At 42.4% G+C, this 16,584-nt stretch overlaps 2 protein-coding genes across 29 annotated transcripts in view; one reads left to right on the plus strand and one right to left on the minus strand.

The window, feature by feature from the left end:
- The window catches only part of PPIP5K2 (diphosphoinositol pentakisphosphate kinase 2), a 53,232-nt gene extending 49,375 nt beyond the window's left edge, over positions 1 to 3,857 (minus strand). For 6 of the 13 annotated variants that reach the window (XM_040579615.1, XM_040579614.1, XM_040579612.1 and 3 more), the window contains exon 1: positions 3,024 to 3,266. The gene's annotated coding sequence lies outside the window, so the exon portion shown is untranslated. Of the gene's footprint in view, positions 1 to 220; positions 294 to 3,023; positions 3,268 to 3,529; positions 3,598 to 3,778 lie in introns of those variants that run through there. The other 7 variants (XM_040579611.1, XM_040579610.1, XM_040579616.1 and 4 more) reach the window with 5 other exon arrangements.
- On the plus strand, positions 3,357 to 15,300 carry GIN1 (gypsy retrotransposon integrase 1). 16 transcript variants are annotated; one of them, XM_040579628.1, is made up of 9 exons: positions 3,678 to 3,792; positions 6,131 to 6,205; positions 7,325 to 7,470; positions 8,340 to 8,533; positions 9,585 to 9,890; positions 10,585 to 10,773; positions 10,869 to 11,036; positions 11,501 to 11,789; positions 14,771 to 15,300. In XM_040579628.1, exons 3-9 carry the CDS (start codon positions 7,332 to 7,334, stop codon positions 15,067 to 15,069), a joined length of 1,584 nt encoding a protein of 527 aa, XP_040435562.1. In that variant the 5' UTR covers positions 3,678 to 3,792; positions 6,131 to 6,205; positions 7,325 to 7,331; the 3' UTR covers positions 15,070 to 15,300. The 16 variants fall into 16 exon arrangements, with proteins under 16 accessions (XP_040435555.1, XP_040435566.1, XP_040435556.1 ...); XM_040579625.1 differs by having other exon boundaries at positions 3,780 to 3,866; XM_040579626.1 differs by lacking the exon at positions 3,678 to 3,792 and adding an exon at positions 4,140 to 4,833.
- The last annotated feature ends 1,284 nt before the right edge of the window (positions 15,301 to 16,584 follow it).

Below are 16,584 nucleotides of genomic sequence, written 5' to 3' on the forward strand. Positions count from 1 at the left end.
TGGTCAGCCTTGAATTGGTCAATCAGTTGGACTAGATGATTGTTGTAGGTCCTCTCCAATTGAAATATTCTATTTCATTCTAAAGAACTGCAGTCTGTAGAAAGGACTCACACTGGAGCAGTTCATGAAGGACTGTCTCCCATGGAAGGGACCCCATGCTGGAGCAGGGGAAGAGCATGAAGAAGAAGGAGTAGCAGAAACAAAAGCATTATGAACTGACCATAGTCCTCATTCTCCATCTCCCTGCACTGCTTGGCAGGGGAGAGGAAGAAGGGTTGGGAGTAAAGTTGAGCCTGGAAATAAAGAAGGGTGAGGGAAAGGTGGTTTTAGAATTTTTCTTATTTCTCATTATCCTACCCTATTTAATTTGAAATAAACTAATTTCCCCAAATTGGGTTCTGTTTTGCCCATGACAGTACCTGGTGAGTGAGCTCCTTGTCTTCATCTCAGCCAACAAGCTTTCGTCATTTTTCCCCCACCCTATTGACAGAAGAGCAGTAATACCATGGCTTAGTAGGCACCTGGTTGGTAGCCAATGTCAACCCAGCACAGTGCTCCAAATGCATTTCATGGGCAAAACACTATTGCACTGTTACCTGCACTCCAGCAGTAAAGGATACATACAGGTGCTTTTACCCACACTTTCTTCAGCTTGGTGGTTAGAACATTTTTCTGATAAACAGAAAACAGGAACTTGAAACCACTGAGACAGGAAGGAACAGAAACAGTATTTGTCCTATTCCATTCAATGGTTCAAACAGTTACACTACTGCAATCCAATTTCACTTTCCTTATATACCACTAATTTTCCTTAAAGGTGGCCACTAGTTTCTTTTTAGGGAAGAGAGTATGCTGCTCTGGATTCCAAGCACAGGCCTGGTGCCTAATGTGTAAAATCAAACCACTCAAACAACAGGAATCCAGAAATACCCACCTTACTAGCATTTCCTACTGGAAACAATTCCTGTCAGTGTTATTCACAGGGGCACTTACATTTCTTGAAATGCTGTACAGCTAGGCCTAACTGTACTGCAGTTGCCTAACCAGGCACCTGAATTATTTTCCAAAAACTGCACCACTGAATTATTTCTGCCTGAAATAAGATTTCAGTCTGAGCATTCACACTACAGTAGCTTAGCCCAGTGGCCTAAAAACTTAAGAGTTGTACTGGGCCATGTGAACCAGAATTCTATTAAGAAGCCAGCTTTGCAGCAAGGAAAGACATGCCTTTTAGGTTGCTGACGAATGAGATTTCTAGTAAACACAACTGTTACAGCTTTCAAACAGTAATTACTTGGCTGATTTCCCCATGTTTGCTTTCTTTCCTAGTAATTATACAGCAAAGTATTTCCAGTCATTTAGAATTACCAAACTTAAAAGTGAAGTAACTTTTCAGTGCATCTTACCCTTACAAAATTCTTTCCTTGCACAGCTTATTTCCCCCCAATATCTCACCAGTAAAAATGTGACTTTTTCAGCACATGCAATGACACCTGCTAAAATTCTTGAGTTTTAGCCCCAAACACTGCACTATCACAGGGCATCATTCAACTTTTCAGCAGTTATAAACTGCAAAATAAACCATTACCGTCTTTCAACAGGAGTGTCAGAAGAGCCTTGAAGCTGTCTGGTAAATATCACTATTCTCCCTTCAAGACAGAAAGGCAGTATTTTTTTTTTAACTGGCAAACACTACTACAAACTGACATGTGGCATGTTGCAAGTGTCTCCTGCACAGCCACAGAATAGATAACCTTCACATCAATTAATCTCCAAGTTCCTTTCTAAATCAAAACTTGTCAAAAACATCACATAAAGACATTTATGTTTGGGGCAAGCTTGAATGTTTCAAGAAGGGCTGGCCTCCAAACTTTTAGAGATCTCCCTCAGAGATGTCAAAACAGCTTTTCCATATTCTCCCAAAGAATTGTTACTTCAGCTTTGTAGAGATGAGAACCTTTCTGCAAAATAATTCTGAACTAAAGTTCATTTGGCTCAGCCTCTGGAGGCCTGATCTGTTCTAACCACAAATGCCAGAAGGATGAAAATCTATTTTGCAGAACAATCAGACAACCAAGACAAGCCAACCAATATGAAAATTTGTATTTCTCACATACTGAACCATAAAAGAGGCACACTACATCAGTCAAATCCTTATGCCAAAACCAGTTCTACATAAGCAGTAGTTTTAATCAAAACTTGTTCACCAAAACAAGATTCTATTTGAAATTTGATACCCCAGGTGAAGGAAAAAAAAAAGTTTGGCTTGCCACTAGAGTAGAAAAATGAAGCAGAAGGGATGCAGAAATGATGAAGCAGAAGGGATGCAGAAATGATGGAAATGGCACAGCTTAGATTAAGGGAAAGAACACTTAGAAAGATGCAACATAATGCAAAATTACTATAACAAACAACTGCAAAGAGTAGCTTTTCAGCTTAGGGCACCAGATAGAAGTGGTTTGGATGAGAAAGGAAACCACTTATTTCACTGTGGTTGTGATACCGATCTCCCCTAGTCTTCTTTCTTCTGAGGAGAGCAGGTAACTAACTACAAAATCAACTACTACAAGGCAACAATAAAAGCGCCAAAAAACCAGAAGGCTGCTCTATCTATACACCTCTCCTACCTAAGCACCTGACTGGTTGTTATCTGAGTACCGTATGTAAGTTTCTTTCTTTCCCAGCTTGATTCAATGCAGACAGCAACCTCCCTTGCCCCAAGGAATTTTGCACCGAATTTATCGTCGGTTTTGGGGATATTAACAGTGCCCCAAATCCAGCGGTTTAAGAGACATCACACCACCACCACCCCACCCCGTTTAGGAATGCTGCCTTTCACCCCATTTACTTCTTTTTACCAAAAAGCTTCGCCTGCCTTCCGGCAGCACACCACGCTGCAAACTCACATTCCTGCTTTTTCAGCAAAGCTGCTACTAAAACCAGAACAGACCACAAAACCAGACAAAACACTCGATACGCTTATTGGCCATACCCACCACGTTTTACTGATGATCGCAGCTTACCGAACAGCACAATTTAGGTCTGCGCGGAAGACAAAGAGCACAGGAGGGTGCTGCCCGTGCTGCGCTCAGGTAAGGGGGGCGGACCCGGCCAGCCGCCCACCACAGCAGTAAGCTGCCCGCTGACCCGGCTCCGCTCCTCACGGCACCTCCCGCTGCCGCCGGAGCCGCCGCGCCCCGCGGCGAGGCCGATATAGCCCCGGGGAGCCCAGGCAACAGCCCTCAGCGCGGCTGGCCCCGGGCACCGCCCCTCCGGCCCGCTACCGGGGCAGCCGCCGCGCCAGGGCGGGACCGGGCGCCGGCTCCTCACGGCGGGAGGGGGGGGCGGGGCAGCGGCCACCACCGCCGGCCCCCAGGCCGCAGCCCGAGGGGACGACCTGCCCCACTGCCGCCCGCCACCGCCCCCCGTCGTCGATCCAGCTGACGCTCCCCGCATCGCCAGGGTGGCGGGGAGTGGCGGAGGGGAAGGAGGGAGCGCCGCGAGCAGCACCGGGGAGAAGCCGCCTCACCTGCGCCTGGTGCCGCCTGCGCCCCCCGCGCCCCCCCGGACCATTAAGGTACCGCCACCGCCGCCCGCCACCGCGCGAGCCGCCCCGCCCCTCGCGGCGGCCCGCCCCCACCCGCACCCCCCCGCGCCTGCCTCCACTTCCGGGGGCGCCACATAAGTCTCGGGGCGCAAGGGCCGCCGTTCTGGTTGCTGGGCCGGGGAGAGGTGGTGTTACGCGGGCTGCGCCCCTTGAGACAGGCCGCGCCGATACCTCTGCTGGAGTAGGTGCGTGCCCAGGGCCTCGGCAGCTCGCCGCGGCGCCCGACGTGCCCACGACCTCGCCGCGGAGCCGAGAGCAGGTGGTGGGGATCGGCGGCGGGGAGGGGAGAAGGAAAAAGATCGCGTCGACGTCGCTCCTCGCATGCGTGAGGCCTGCGCGCTGGGCAGCGGCGACTCGGGACTACCGCTCCCAGCGTGCTCTGCGCGGGCCGGGGGTGCCGGGCTTGGCGTCGGGCGGGAGCGGGACTGGGGGCCTTGGCGCGGTGGCGGCGCCGCGCCGGTGCATGCTGAGGGCGGGCGGGACTCCTACCCTGGAGGAGACGCTTCTGGGAGGTACGGCCGGCGCTGCCTAGGGCGATAAACCCTTGGCTCGGCGTACCTGCCCTCTGGGCCCTGCTGCCCTCGCCCCGCCAGCCCTGCGGAGGCTGCGCCTGCTCCCGCTCCTGGCCCCGTGTGGCGGCCGCAGCAAACGATAAGGGAGTGTTTGCGCCGTGGTGGTCTGGGGCCGTGGGTCGATTTACTTGCCCGTGCCTCTGAGGCAGCACTTGGCTGCGGCACAGCTGCTGTCCCGACCTAGGCCTGTGCCTGGCGCCGTGGTGCCCGCGGCCCGTCCGGGGGTGTCGGGCGCGGAGGCACCTCAGAAGTGAGGGTGTTCTGGCGTGGCGGGGGGCGCTGTCAAACGTGGCTCAGGCTTGCGAAAGGCAGGGAAGGATGTAGGCAAATGTGTCAGTCTTACTTACAGGTTGCTGGAAGCACTTTGGTTAGGCTTCAGGGCTCCACGGGGAGTTCCCGTTCCTGATAGGGATTGCAGATGGAGGCAAGGGAAGTACTCGAAAGCTGGACTGAAAAAGCAGTTTTGCAGTGAGCTTTGTAGTTATGTGTGGGAAAAACAGGCACTGGAGAGTAAAATGTTTAAGGTTTAGCAGGTGCAACTGTTTTGGCCACGACATGAGAGCAGAAGGAGCCCTGGTTATATGGAAGTTTCATTCTCTTTGCTGAAATACTTTCCTTGACTGTAAAGCAGTGTATTTTTTTCCAGCTTCAAAGGTATTTATTACTGATTGTAAAAGTTTTTGGGTTTTATGGACTACCAGGTGTATTATGACTATTGATAGAGATAGCATATGAATTATCCAAAGTAATATGATTTATTCTAAATAACAGAACCAGAAGATCTTATAATTTGTTATTTTCAGGTGCTTTTTTTTTTTTAAGATCAGGCCAAATGAAGTAAATTAGATACTGGGGGGGAAAGTGAGTAGGGACGCAGGAAACTAAGTATCAAGGAAGGAAACTTAGGTACTGCTGTCTTCTTATGCAGTCATCCAGCAGACTATTGAGAGCACTTAACTTAGTTTGTTGGATCAGGATCCTACTAAATACATTAAATATGTGTGGATACTATGCAATGCATTATTTCTTCATTGGCTTATGTATGATAGAATTTCCGTTTAGCTGACGTGTAAGCTGTGGTCCTGCTCAGATGCATCTTACTGCTGTGCAGCTTAATTTTGTTAGAGTCAATAACAGTGTACTGCATGGAGAATATTCACCGTGTTGGGCAAGAATTTCATAAACAAAAAGTACTGGAAGAATAGATATTGTTCTGGAATATATTTTCTTGCCATGTGTGAAAGTCTGCATCAAGCCAAAATGGTCCATCATCCTGGCAGTTAAATAATAAATCATACCTGGCTAGTTCTGACTTAGTGATGCTTAGCTAACTGCAGGACTGGCTTTCAGGAGAACCCTGAATGAAGCTTGAATGCATGCCTCTGGCAGATAGGATATTTTAGTTGCTCTTCATGAGTATTCTTTTACTGTCAGAAATGCTAATGACTTATTTAAAACAACAGAAACACAAATTTTATCATGGTAGCCTCACCTTCTTTGTGGCTGTTAGTTATCCAATTTACCAGCTCAGTGAGTTGCTGTGGCTTGTATTGTCAGATGTAAATTTACATGAAACTGCTGCGCCAGCCAAGATCACTAAAACAGTACTCTGTTCTGGCTGTACTCCTTTCCTGTTCTAAAACACCATGTTTCCTCACAGGCAGGATTGCAGCAGTGAAAAGTTTTATCTGTGCTAGTTCTCTGAGGTGTGAGAATTTTGCTTTGAAACATTAACGCTGATGACAGAGACTTGGCTGTTACTGAAAGCTGGCTCTAGGTTGTGCAAAATGAAGTATTCAGTGGAGTGGTGGTCTTATCACTGTTTGAATGGGAAATTCCTGGCATGCGTTTGACGTTGATAACACTGCAATGTTTAGCCCAGTTGTATGATATAGAATATCATATATATAGATATTCTATAAATCATGTAGAGTATTTTATTTTCTGGCAGGAATGGAGTGGATAAAAGCAGACATAGTTATTCTTTAGAGCTCTTTGCCTCTTTTCCACCCCTGGTATATTAAAGGTAGGTGAGAATCTGTAAATTGACAAAATAAACATCCTGACTTACACATTTTGGCTTTCAAATAATATCACCATATAATGATATAGTATGGATTCCAGAGTGACTGGATACTGTCGCTTTCCCATAATTATATGCTGCTTAGCAAATACGGCAGACAAACTGATTACTCTTTCTAGCAGGCTATGCGTTATCACAGTGTCTAGTCTTGGGAACTGTCAGGATGAGGAAGAAATTTACTTAATACTGTGGGTAACCAGCGTAAATTAAGAAATTATGACATGGCAGGCCCCAAGCCTGATCCTGCTTTTGTAGACATCAATTAAAGCAGGATCAGCTGCTGTTCCATACAAATCTTCATTGCTACTGGAACAGATTGGGGGTGGGGGGTGGAAGTGACTGAAATCACATAGTGCCTGCCTGAATATTTCTGTCTGTGAGTGTATTTGCTTGTCATTATTTGTGAAATATTTTGATGCTGTTTTTCCTAGACCCAATTTCTTCTTGTACCAATGACACATTTTACTAATGCCACTTTAGTGTATTAATAAGATCAGGGAAGTAGCCAGTGTGAGGGAAAGAAATGTTACCTTTCATGCAGAGTCTGGTTTGGGAGGTCAGAATCTAATTGTCAGATGAAGTAATGAACAAAATAAATTTCTGTCAGTTTCCTTGAGGGAGTTGTTTTTTCCTATTTACCTATGTGCTTTTTTCCAACTAGGGTGGCTCTTTGGACACATCTAGTTTCCAGCACACCTGCACTGAAGAGCTGTCAAAATGTTTAAGAATGAGAATTGCAACTTCTTTTTCTTTGCTCTCATTTTCCCCTCTTGTCCAGTGAATATCCACTTGTCCAGTTGAAGTATCCACTGTTTGGAAGAATAAAATAGAGGTTGGAAAAAACCAACCAAAACTTTGCATAGAACAAAATTAGTGTCTTATGCAGTATTTCTTACTGCTAAAGTTGGTAACAAGGGCATAGCAAGAGCAGCACACTGGGTGGTCTAACATCTTAGATGCTACATTATCAGGGTACCTCTGAACTACAAAGGAATCAGTAACAACTGAAGATGTGCTCATGTGACAGTTGCTCCATATAATGAATCTGTGCATTTTGTTCAGTGTAGCAATGGTCCGTAGTGGAAAAAATGGTGGGCTCCACCTGAAGCAGATTGCCTACTACAAGCAAACAGGGGAGTATCATCCCACAACATTATCAAGTGAAAGAAGTGGAATCAGGAGAGCAGCCAAAAAATTTGTTTTCAAAGGTAAAAATGTTATTTCAAACTACTCTGAAAATAGTTTTTTAGGTGAACATTTGCTGATGAAATAAAAAAAAGGAAGTAGGATCTTGCTTTGCAGCATACTGTGATTTTAATATACATTCTCTATGACGCAGACACTCTACTTAACCCTTGTTAATGTGTAATAGGATGTTTACAGAAATTCATTCTGCTTTAGTCCATTCCAGGAGGGATTTATATATATAACTAAAACCCAGAACTTGTTCTAGATACTGTGGAAGTATGTAGCCATTGCAATCCATAATTCAAAGGACTAAAGAAAGGGAAATCCAGATCTGCAGCTGTAGACAAGGAATGGTTGGTCTGGTCTGGAGGGTGCTGTGTGTGACTGGGCAGAAGTGCAAGCCATCTGTCACCCTAGAGCCTCCCAGCCCTTCTCAGCTTTATTTCATCCCTATGAGGAGGTGTATGAGCCTTTTTAGGGTGCTGTGCTGTCTCAATCCTATCTGCCAAGTTTGTGTAGAGAGAAGGCAAGGAAGAGTTAAAGCTGCAAATCACAGTGTCAGGTTGCTGGCAGACAGACTGGAAGTCTCATAAACAGGTCCTACCTCACCTTCCCACCCTCTGCATTAGCTTGTGTTTCAGTCAAACTTGCTGTGGAAATGTTTGCATTCTGACTTGCCCTGGTAATGCCTCATGTCCAGTTTAACAAACACAGGTAAACAATTGGCTTTTTGGAAGAAGTAATTACTTGTAAACAAAAAGTCACATTTACACAGAAGTGAATTGAAGTTGATTTAAAAATTCTGTACTAAATTATGCCCAGTAGTTTGGTAAACTAAGCAAAAGACAGAGCACTTGCATGTAATGTGCTGGTACTTTTCTTCTTTCAGAAAATGAATTGTTCTATGTTGGAAAAGACGGGAAACAAATGCGCCTGGTAATTGTTTCAGATGAAGAGAAGAAAAAGGTACTTGAGAAGTGCCACAAGAATGCTGCTGGCAGTCATCATGGCATATCAAGAACGCTGACTTTAGTGGAATCTAATTACTACTGGACCTCTGTAACAAATGATGTCAAGCAGTGGGTACGGTCTCATAGCTACAGGATACTTTTTTAATGTAGTCTTACAAGTGTTTTGTGATAATATGGCTTTGATACAGCAAGCACCTGTACTGCTTCATGATGAGGAAGCATAAGTTTACAATTAAACAGTAAATGGTCGTCCTGGCAAAGCACAGTGTTTTTTTTTTTTTTTCTGCTGCTGACCGCATGGCTTGCATATTGCTGGATGTTACCCAGTGTTGAGGAGCCATATTGCCTTTAAATACGCAGGGCACATACAGTCTTTGAGAAGAGGTTTCTTTTGCAAGGGCTCTTATGTATCTTTGTTAGAATGCATTGTGCCATCCTAAGGTGTTGTAGCCAGAGTGGCTGCTGGCAGATAAGATTATGAAAAATGGTGCCTCTGCCGTGCAATTAGGCATATAGTTAAAACAAATCACTGCTTAGGAAATTTCCTTCTCCTCCTTCACCCAAAGATACTTGGACGGGATCCCTGAAGAAACTGTATGTAAATGTCCCTTACAGCCGAATTACTGTTGTTATTGGCTTGCTGCATCGCCTGAATATTTATGTGCAACTGTAACATGAACTGAAAGTGCATCTTTGCTTTCAGTTCAGACTTGGACAAAGAGGCCTGTGACTTGTATTATGCATGGAATGTTATATATGCTACCAGTGTTTTTCAGCAACAGCGTACACAGTAGAACCAAAAGGGGAGTCATTAAGACTGGCTGCTTCATGCTTCCTTTAGTATTTATAGGTGGAAGTGGGTATTAAAATTTGTACTATGGACTTGAAAGAGCACACTGTGCTTTCAGGATGGGAGAGTTCAGCTATGAATTTCTGCACGTGTTCTTCTCCCGGCCTTCACTGCTGTTTGGTTTTGGTTTGGTTTTGTGCTGAGGCTGAAAAATCTAAGGGTAAAAAATAAGTAAGATGATAAAATGAATTTGTTTTGCATTGCCTAGTCTGACCTAACTTAGAGGAATAGTGGAGATTTATGTTCCTGCTGATTGTCTTAAACCTTCACCATCGCTTTTTATTGATAGCATCCTCTCTGATTTTTGCACTAGGTGTATGCTTGCCAGCATTGCCAAGTGACAAAGAATACAACCACCACACCATCCAAAATAGACCCTATCAAAGCAGAGGACCCATGGACAGCTGTCACTATAGATCTAATGGGACCTTTTAATGTTACCAACAGAAGCCACAACTACATCATAATTATGACAGACTTGTTTACAAGATGGACTGTTATCTTGCCGTTGCATGACACTTCAGCAGCTGAAATTGCAAAGGCAATCATAAATGTGTTTTACTTATATGGGCCACCTCAAAAAATGCCTATTGATCAAGGGAAGGAGCTTGTTTATCAGGTATGTATTTACATGACTGGTTTCTTTTATTGCCACACTCCCCCCCCCGCCCCGCCCCCCAAGAAAAAAAATAAATTTCCTCTGTATTAAATTTGAATTTCAGACCATTCTTGGAAAAGACTGTAAATATTTTAATTAAAAAAATATAGAAGTTAGCACATACAGAAAATGATAAACCAGTTACTTGCAGTTATAACATTATGCAATATTTACCAGGGTTTTATTCTTTGGATAAAGAACAAAGCAAAATGATTTTCTGGCAGTCATAGTGCAGGTTTTGTCAGTCAGTTGAACTGACACAAACTTTCACACTCCAGAATGCCGTATTTCATTCATCCATATTGTCCAGTATAGCAGATAATGAAGGGTAGTTTTGACATTGGCCTATAGTGATTATGAAGAGCTCTTCACACTTTGATCCTCTCAGAGATGATGGAATCATAAAACTGATATGGAGGAAATGACAGATTGAATTAGTGGGAGAAATGTGGTTAGAAACCATCAGTTACTGGCTCCTAAGCTCTACTGGTTCCTTTAGCTCTCACTCTCAACCCTCGACTGTTTGGTGGAAATATGTATGTAAGACTTCTGTCACCATCATAGCAACAAAAAGGATAGAAAACTGAGTTTGTTTATTAAACTGTGTGTACAGAAGAAGGGAACCTTTAGTAATTGTGTTCTTTTTATTTTGAAGATAAATGAAGAGCTGTTTGCACTGTTTGGAATGAAACAAATTGTGTTGTCTTATCCTCAGACAGATGATGCAAATGAAAGAACGTGTAAGACAATCAAAGCTTTTATTAACAAATACTGCACCAATCATCCAAATGACTGGGATGAACATTTGTCTGCTATTGCTTATGCTTTCAATTTGACAAATTTGGTATGTGAAGGTTCTTCCTGTTCTGACTGAAGTTCCCCAAAATATCTGCAAAGCTGTATGCTAAATTCCTTGCTTTTTGCTCCACATTTAAACAGGAGCCACATCAAAACACCCCATATTTCCAAATGTTTAATCGCAACCCGTATGTTGTTGAGCCAATGAATATATGTGTGGAAGGAGAATACAGTATGTTTGCCAAAATATTTGAAGCAACTAAAAAAGCTAGTCAAGCACTGGAAGAACAAAAAACCTCAGATTGCCAGGTAAATGTTACATATTCAGATTTTACTAATAAGAAGAATGAAGATAGAAAATGATGGAAAGGCTTGAAATGTAAAATATAACTAGCCTTTTAAAGCAATGTAGGGGTTTGTGGGGATCTTGGGGTTTCAGTTGCTTTTTTTTTTTTTTTCTTTGCCTATGATCCCTGGATTCCAGTGTAACAATTCCTGTATGTATTTGGAGGGAGTAACCTTAAGAGACCTATTGCCAAAGATTCATATCTGACTTAGAGGGCTGCGTGTCTACAGAAGCTGAAATCCATTGCCTATGGACTATTGATTTACGAAGACAAAACAAATTCCTTTAGAACTCTCCAGCCCTACATATTATGAATTACACACATCTGAAACCACTTTGTTATGCTTCTGCATTATTAAGCAGTGTTACAAAAATATATAATCACTTTTGGAAAAAGAAAATTTAATTGATGTGTATCTTTCTGCAGGTGGAGAAAAACACTTCAGGTGAGCAAAAAATTAGAAACAAAATCACTGTCAAAAGGAAGCCAAAGCAATTAAGTACCCTTCGACTTAAAGTTGGTCATGAAGTCCTCAGGCGAAGAAAAAACTGGTGGAAAGATGGTCGTTTCCAGTCAGAATGGATTGGTCCTTGTATTATAGAATATATCACAGATAATGGCTGTGCAATATTAAGAGATGTCACAGGATCCAGGTTGAAAAGACCCATCAAGGTGTCTCATCTTAAGCCATATGTAAGAGAGTCCAGTGAAAAAGGTATGTGTGTGTATTTTTTATATATATATATAAAAACCTAATATATATACTCTACAAAGTTTGTGGGTTTTTTTACTTTTTGGTATGTCTTGGTGTTAGGTTAGGTTATCAGAGTGAAAGAATACTGATTTACCAGCATGAAATAAATTAACACTGAGTTGTAATAACTGCAGTTTTCAGTGAGGAGAACAGTGAGTGTGAGTGGCTTCGTACCTATGTGGAGCATGGAACACAGCTAATGAATCATGCTTTAAGTCTGTTTTAAAATTGCTTCTAATCTGTGGTTTGGCCCTGTTCGTGCTGGCTGGTGAAAACACGCTAGAAGTATGATCAGGCTGAACTTCAAAGAGCACTTTCTGACTCTATCTGTTTTGATGTAGACAGGATTCACATTTATTTTGCTTGTGCAGTGGAAACCTGACTTTTTTTTACTTAGTCTGACTGGTGCAGATGGTACAATGACAAAAGTGCCCTCTAAGCCTTAAAACAGAAAAAATGACTTTCCAAACAGATTTGTTTGGAGAGCTTATTTTAAAATAAAACTGCTATTGAAGTAGTAAATGTGTTTCTCTTACCAGAGCAAATAAATTGTCATGCTCTGCAGTAGGACTAGAAATTCCCAAAGACTTGGGTAATCAACCACCAGTCTTGCTCTTAAACACTCAGTGTGTCCTTTTGCAGTGCTGCCGGGTTAATCGAACAGTGGCAGCTGTTTCTTTTCTGTTACTGCTGACTTTGAGTCACCACAGACATCTTGAGGGAAATGAATACTCTGTTTTTAGAAGACTTCTGTTACAGAACAGGCTGCTTTTTGGTTCAGGGTTCTTGAAAAGTAAAATGATTCCCACCCTATTTGCATGTGTGGTTAAGATTTGGTTCTTGAAACTGCATAAACTGCATTGAGGTGGTAATTCCTTCCATCACCCCTTAAAACTAAGAGATTTGCAAAGCTGAAACTAAGTCTGGAATTCTGTGTGAGAAGCTGATATTTATGCCAGTTGTTAGTTACAGATTTTATAACCAACATACTGATTCCATGTCACATCTCTCTTTCTGTCAGACAATCACTGTGGGGCTTCCAGTTCCTCTTTAAATTGCTGATCCATAAGCAGCAAGTCACATGCATGTCAAGCATGCAGAGAATCTCCAGCTATTACAATGACTTTGGTAAATTATGTTACAATATAAGAAGTTAAGTGTAGTTGTGTTTGCTGCAGAAGCAGTACATAAACAGTTTCTTCCCTTTCCCAGGAAGTGACTGATACAGGCAAAAAAATCAATGGATTACGAGTGCTTATGAATCTTAAAATTACAGGCTGATATTAATACATATTTACATTGCTTAGAGAAGTAGACCAGGCTTTGCCAAAATAATTACCAGCCTTTATCAAACAGCCTAATAGCAATCAAGAAAGCGTATTTTTTCAATTGGGTAAGAGCAGTGAAACCAGGCAGTGAATGACATCTTTTTCATCCATAAACGTATGGATGAAATCCTTGTAGCAAAGGACTTCTTTTTATTAGCAGGGGTGGACTTTTTTTATTGGCAGCTGCTGTGGTGTTAAGTCTGGTGGCTCTCCCACCAGACTGGTGCCATAACCTTGGGTGGGAGCAAAGCATTTTCAGTGTTCTCTGTGGAATAAATGTGGAAAAAGTACATCTTAGGTGAGGATATTTGTGGCCTTGCCTACCAACTTTGTATTACTAAGTGTTTTGCTTACCTTACTCTGAAAATCTGAGGTGTTATCTTGTCTGTATCGCACTTCAGATGTGTGAGTTTGGGAGTTTTAAAGTGGAAAGTCTGAAAATGCAGTACTCACTTTTTCTTGTGTGAGGGTAAAATCTTCTACAGGTAAGAATGGGCAATCAGAAGCAACGTATTTTTCCATAACCTTGGTCACTCTTGGTCTAAAGATAAATCCTGAGTCAGTGCACTGACAGAGCCCTAGGTATAGGCATCACATATTTGCAGTCTGGGTGTACCTGGATTGCTTGCTTCCTGGGTGTCTTTACAGCCAACCAGAGTTTCCAGGACACTCGTTGGTTCAGACAAGTAAGTGTATGTATGCACTGTTCAGTTTTCCTTGTTTGAGTGTAGTCTGGTTTAAATATTAAACTCAAGGGAATGCCTTTGGGCCCAGTGCAGAAAGGATTCATGAGTGTAAATAGGTGATTTAGGACAGATCTCTTCAGAAACATGACAAGAAAAGTAGTTTCACCTCCGCAGTAACTCCCACAAAGATCCCACTTTGAACCTACGTCTTGCAAAGGAATTTGTAGCCCCCCCTGCAGAGATAGGTAATTGTTGAATGGCTCTTCTGATTTAACAGAACGCTTAATTTCACACTAGTGTCTTTGTGTGAGCAAGAAGATGGGCCCTAACCTGATCATCAAATATTAATGCCATGTTGACAAGTACAATTCTAACTTTTCTGGTCAGACTGTTTTCATTTTATTTGAATTCATTTGTAAAATACGAACACTGTAACCATATATTGGATCGAAGAAAAGCTCAATAGTACTATACAGTAGCAATCACCATTACTGTCTTTAAATTCTATAAACTTTTTTTATTTCTTTTTTTACTACTTAATGCAACACAACAGGCATTTGTAAGACTTCCCAGCAAAAGCTTGGAGTAGCCACACTTCTCTGTGTGCACAAAATGCAAGAATCTGCATGTCCATTCAGTTAAGGTGGTACTAGTTCAGTAGGTGGCTATGACAGATGTAAAGATAGTCATTGACCTGGCAAAGAAAAACTCTGAATGTGGAGTATCGCAGGCCTTATTTTGTGGATATAACGAGATGCAGCCAAACATTTGGTACTCAGTGAAATTAGGAAATTCACATTATCACACTGATGGCACTCAAACATTCTTGTTCTCATATGGAAAATGTTTTCAAAAGTAAGTTAATACCTCACTCACACTTTCAGTATGGCTTGAAGGATCTGGTTTAATGGCTGCTTTTCTTTTACAGACAATCGGTACTTTTTACAAGGTGCAGTAGTTGTTGACCATGACTATATTGGCTTATCTGAAAGATCCTATAATCCAAGTCAACAAGAGACTGTTGCTGAAGGCGAAATAAATGCCTACACAAGAGATGTCATGCCTGCTATACAAATGCTACCTGCAGCCTGCAAAGACCAAGAATCAACAGATGGTAAACATCATTCTGAGCTGACAGAGGATCATTGCATTGAATCGAACACTGCAAAGTCAGAGCAATGGTCTTCACCTTGTTGGACACTTCAGACCAAGATGGAGGATACTTAAGTGTAGCCCTATGTCACACTGCATTGCTAAACAGTTGGGAACTTCTGTGGCAGACTGAAAATATGTAATTAGCTCCAACTTCCTTAGCCAAATCCACTTTACTACTTTATGAATGTAAGAGTAGGTTTCCACTGGTTAATTTGTATGGGCTCTAAGAAGGAATTGCTCTGTTACCAAAAACTTAGGCAAAACCTAGTAAACGCACATGTTCTACTATTGTATGACTTGCAAGGATGTTGTAGGTGTCTGCTGATTAATTTATGTGGGCCTTGAGAAGTGCTCACTTGGTGACCAAAAGTATGAGTACAACCTAGTAAAAGCACATTTTCACATTGTACACTGGAATTTCAGATTTTGTTGATAAGAATGGCAGTGTGGCCGCACCTTACTGTTATCCTCTCAGGACACAATGCATTACTTCACTGTAATGATCTTTTCATTAATCCTTAGATGACTCCATGTGCAGAAGTACTGTGGAATGAATATAATCTAAGCAATTTGACGTAGATTTTGCGTCCGCTGTAGGGAACCTCATGTCCTTTTCCTGTTGTATAACAGTTTCCTATTCTTTCTGAGAAGTTGCAGACTCAGACTTTTACAGCTTTTAATTTATATCTAACCCACAGCTCTAAGATCTCACAAAACAGTAACGCTGCCAAAATTGAGTACGTGTAGTGTTCTGCACATGAAACAATGAGGCCTTCAGCTACTCCCCGCTCACCAAAACTCTGCTAGGGTGAGCAGTGTCGATTTCTCAGGCATGTCAAAATCTTAAGAGTATTCATTTGTGTTTTCTTGACAAATATATGGTTTCCCTTATGGTTACATCTTTCCAGAATCAGTACGGGTTTGGAGATTTCCACTGGCAGTGGTGTAGGAAAGGTGAAGCACTGGTATTACTTACTTTCTGAATTCCTGAGTGATTTATTACTGGTCTGGACTTCCTGCTGAGAAGACTGTATTTCAAAGTCACCTGAACAGGAATTACTTCATGTGGAGAACTGATGAGTGCAAGTCAGTTCTTTTTATGGGGGACTGACACAAAGAGGAAGAAAACTCGCAGAAAACTGAATTTAGAAATTCAGCAACTTCTGTCTGATACTTTGGAAGAGTTGCTTGTCTCACTCTCTGAACATGTGCATTCCCCCTCTGCTTCTGACTTGTAACACAGGTGGAGGAAAGTACTATTTATTAAGAGTTTTCAGTTAACCTGAGGTAATAAGATGTGGTCCTCCAGGTTTATGAGGTAACTCATACAGAAATTCATACCTCATGTATAGTATGTCAGCTGTGCAAGAAGAGAGCTCAGCACCATGACAGGATTCTATGTTAAAATTCAAATGAGAAATGCTCACAGAATCATGTAGGTTGGAAAAGACCAACTTCAAGATCATCAAGTTCAGCTGTTAACCCAGGACTGCCAAGTCCACCAGTAAACCATGTACTTGGATACTGCGTCCACGTGTTCTTTAAATACCTCCAGGGATGGTGATTCTACCACCTCCCAGGGCAGCC

The sequence above is a fragment of the Falco naumanni genome, chromosome Z (assembly GCF_017639655.2).
Source record: "Falco naumanni isolate bFalNau1 chromosome Z, bFalNau1.pat, whole genome shotgun sequence".
NCBI lineage: Eukaryota > Metazoa > Chordata > Aves > Falconiformes > Falconidae > Falco > Falco naumanni.

Coding starts and splice junctions, on each gene's coding strand:
- GIN1 (XM_040579617.1), top strand. CDS start 3,929: ATGCGTGAGGCCTGCGCGCTGGGCAGCGGCGACTCGGGACTACCGCTC. Junction 7,471..8,339: donor CAAAAAATTTGTTTTCAAAG/GTAAAAATGTTA, acceptor TTCTTCTTTCAG/AAAATGAATTGTTCTATGTT. Junction 9,891..10,584: donor GGAAGGAGCTTGTTTATCAG/GTATGTATTTAC, acceptor TTTATTTTGAAG/ATAAATGAAGAGCTGTTTGC.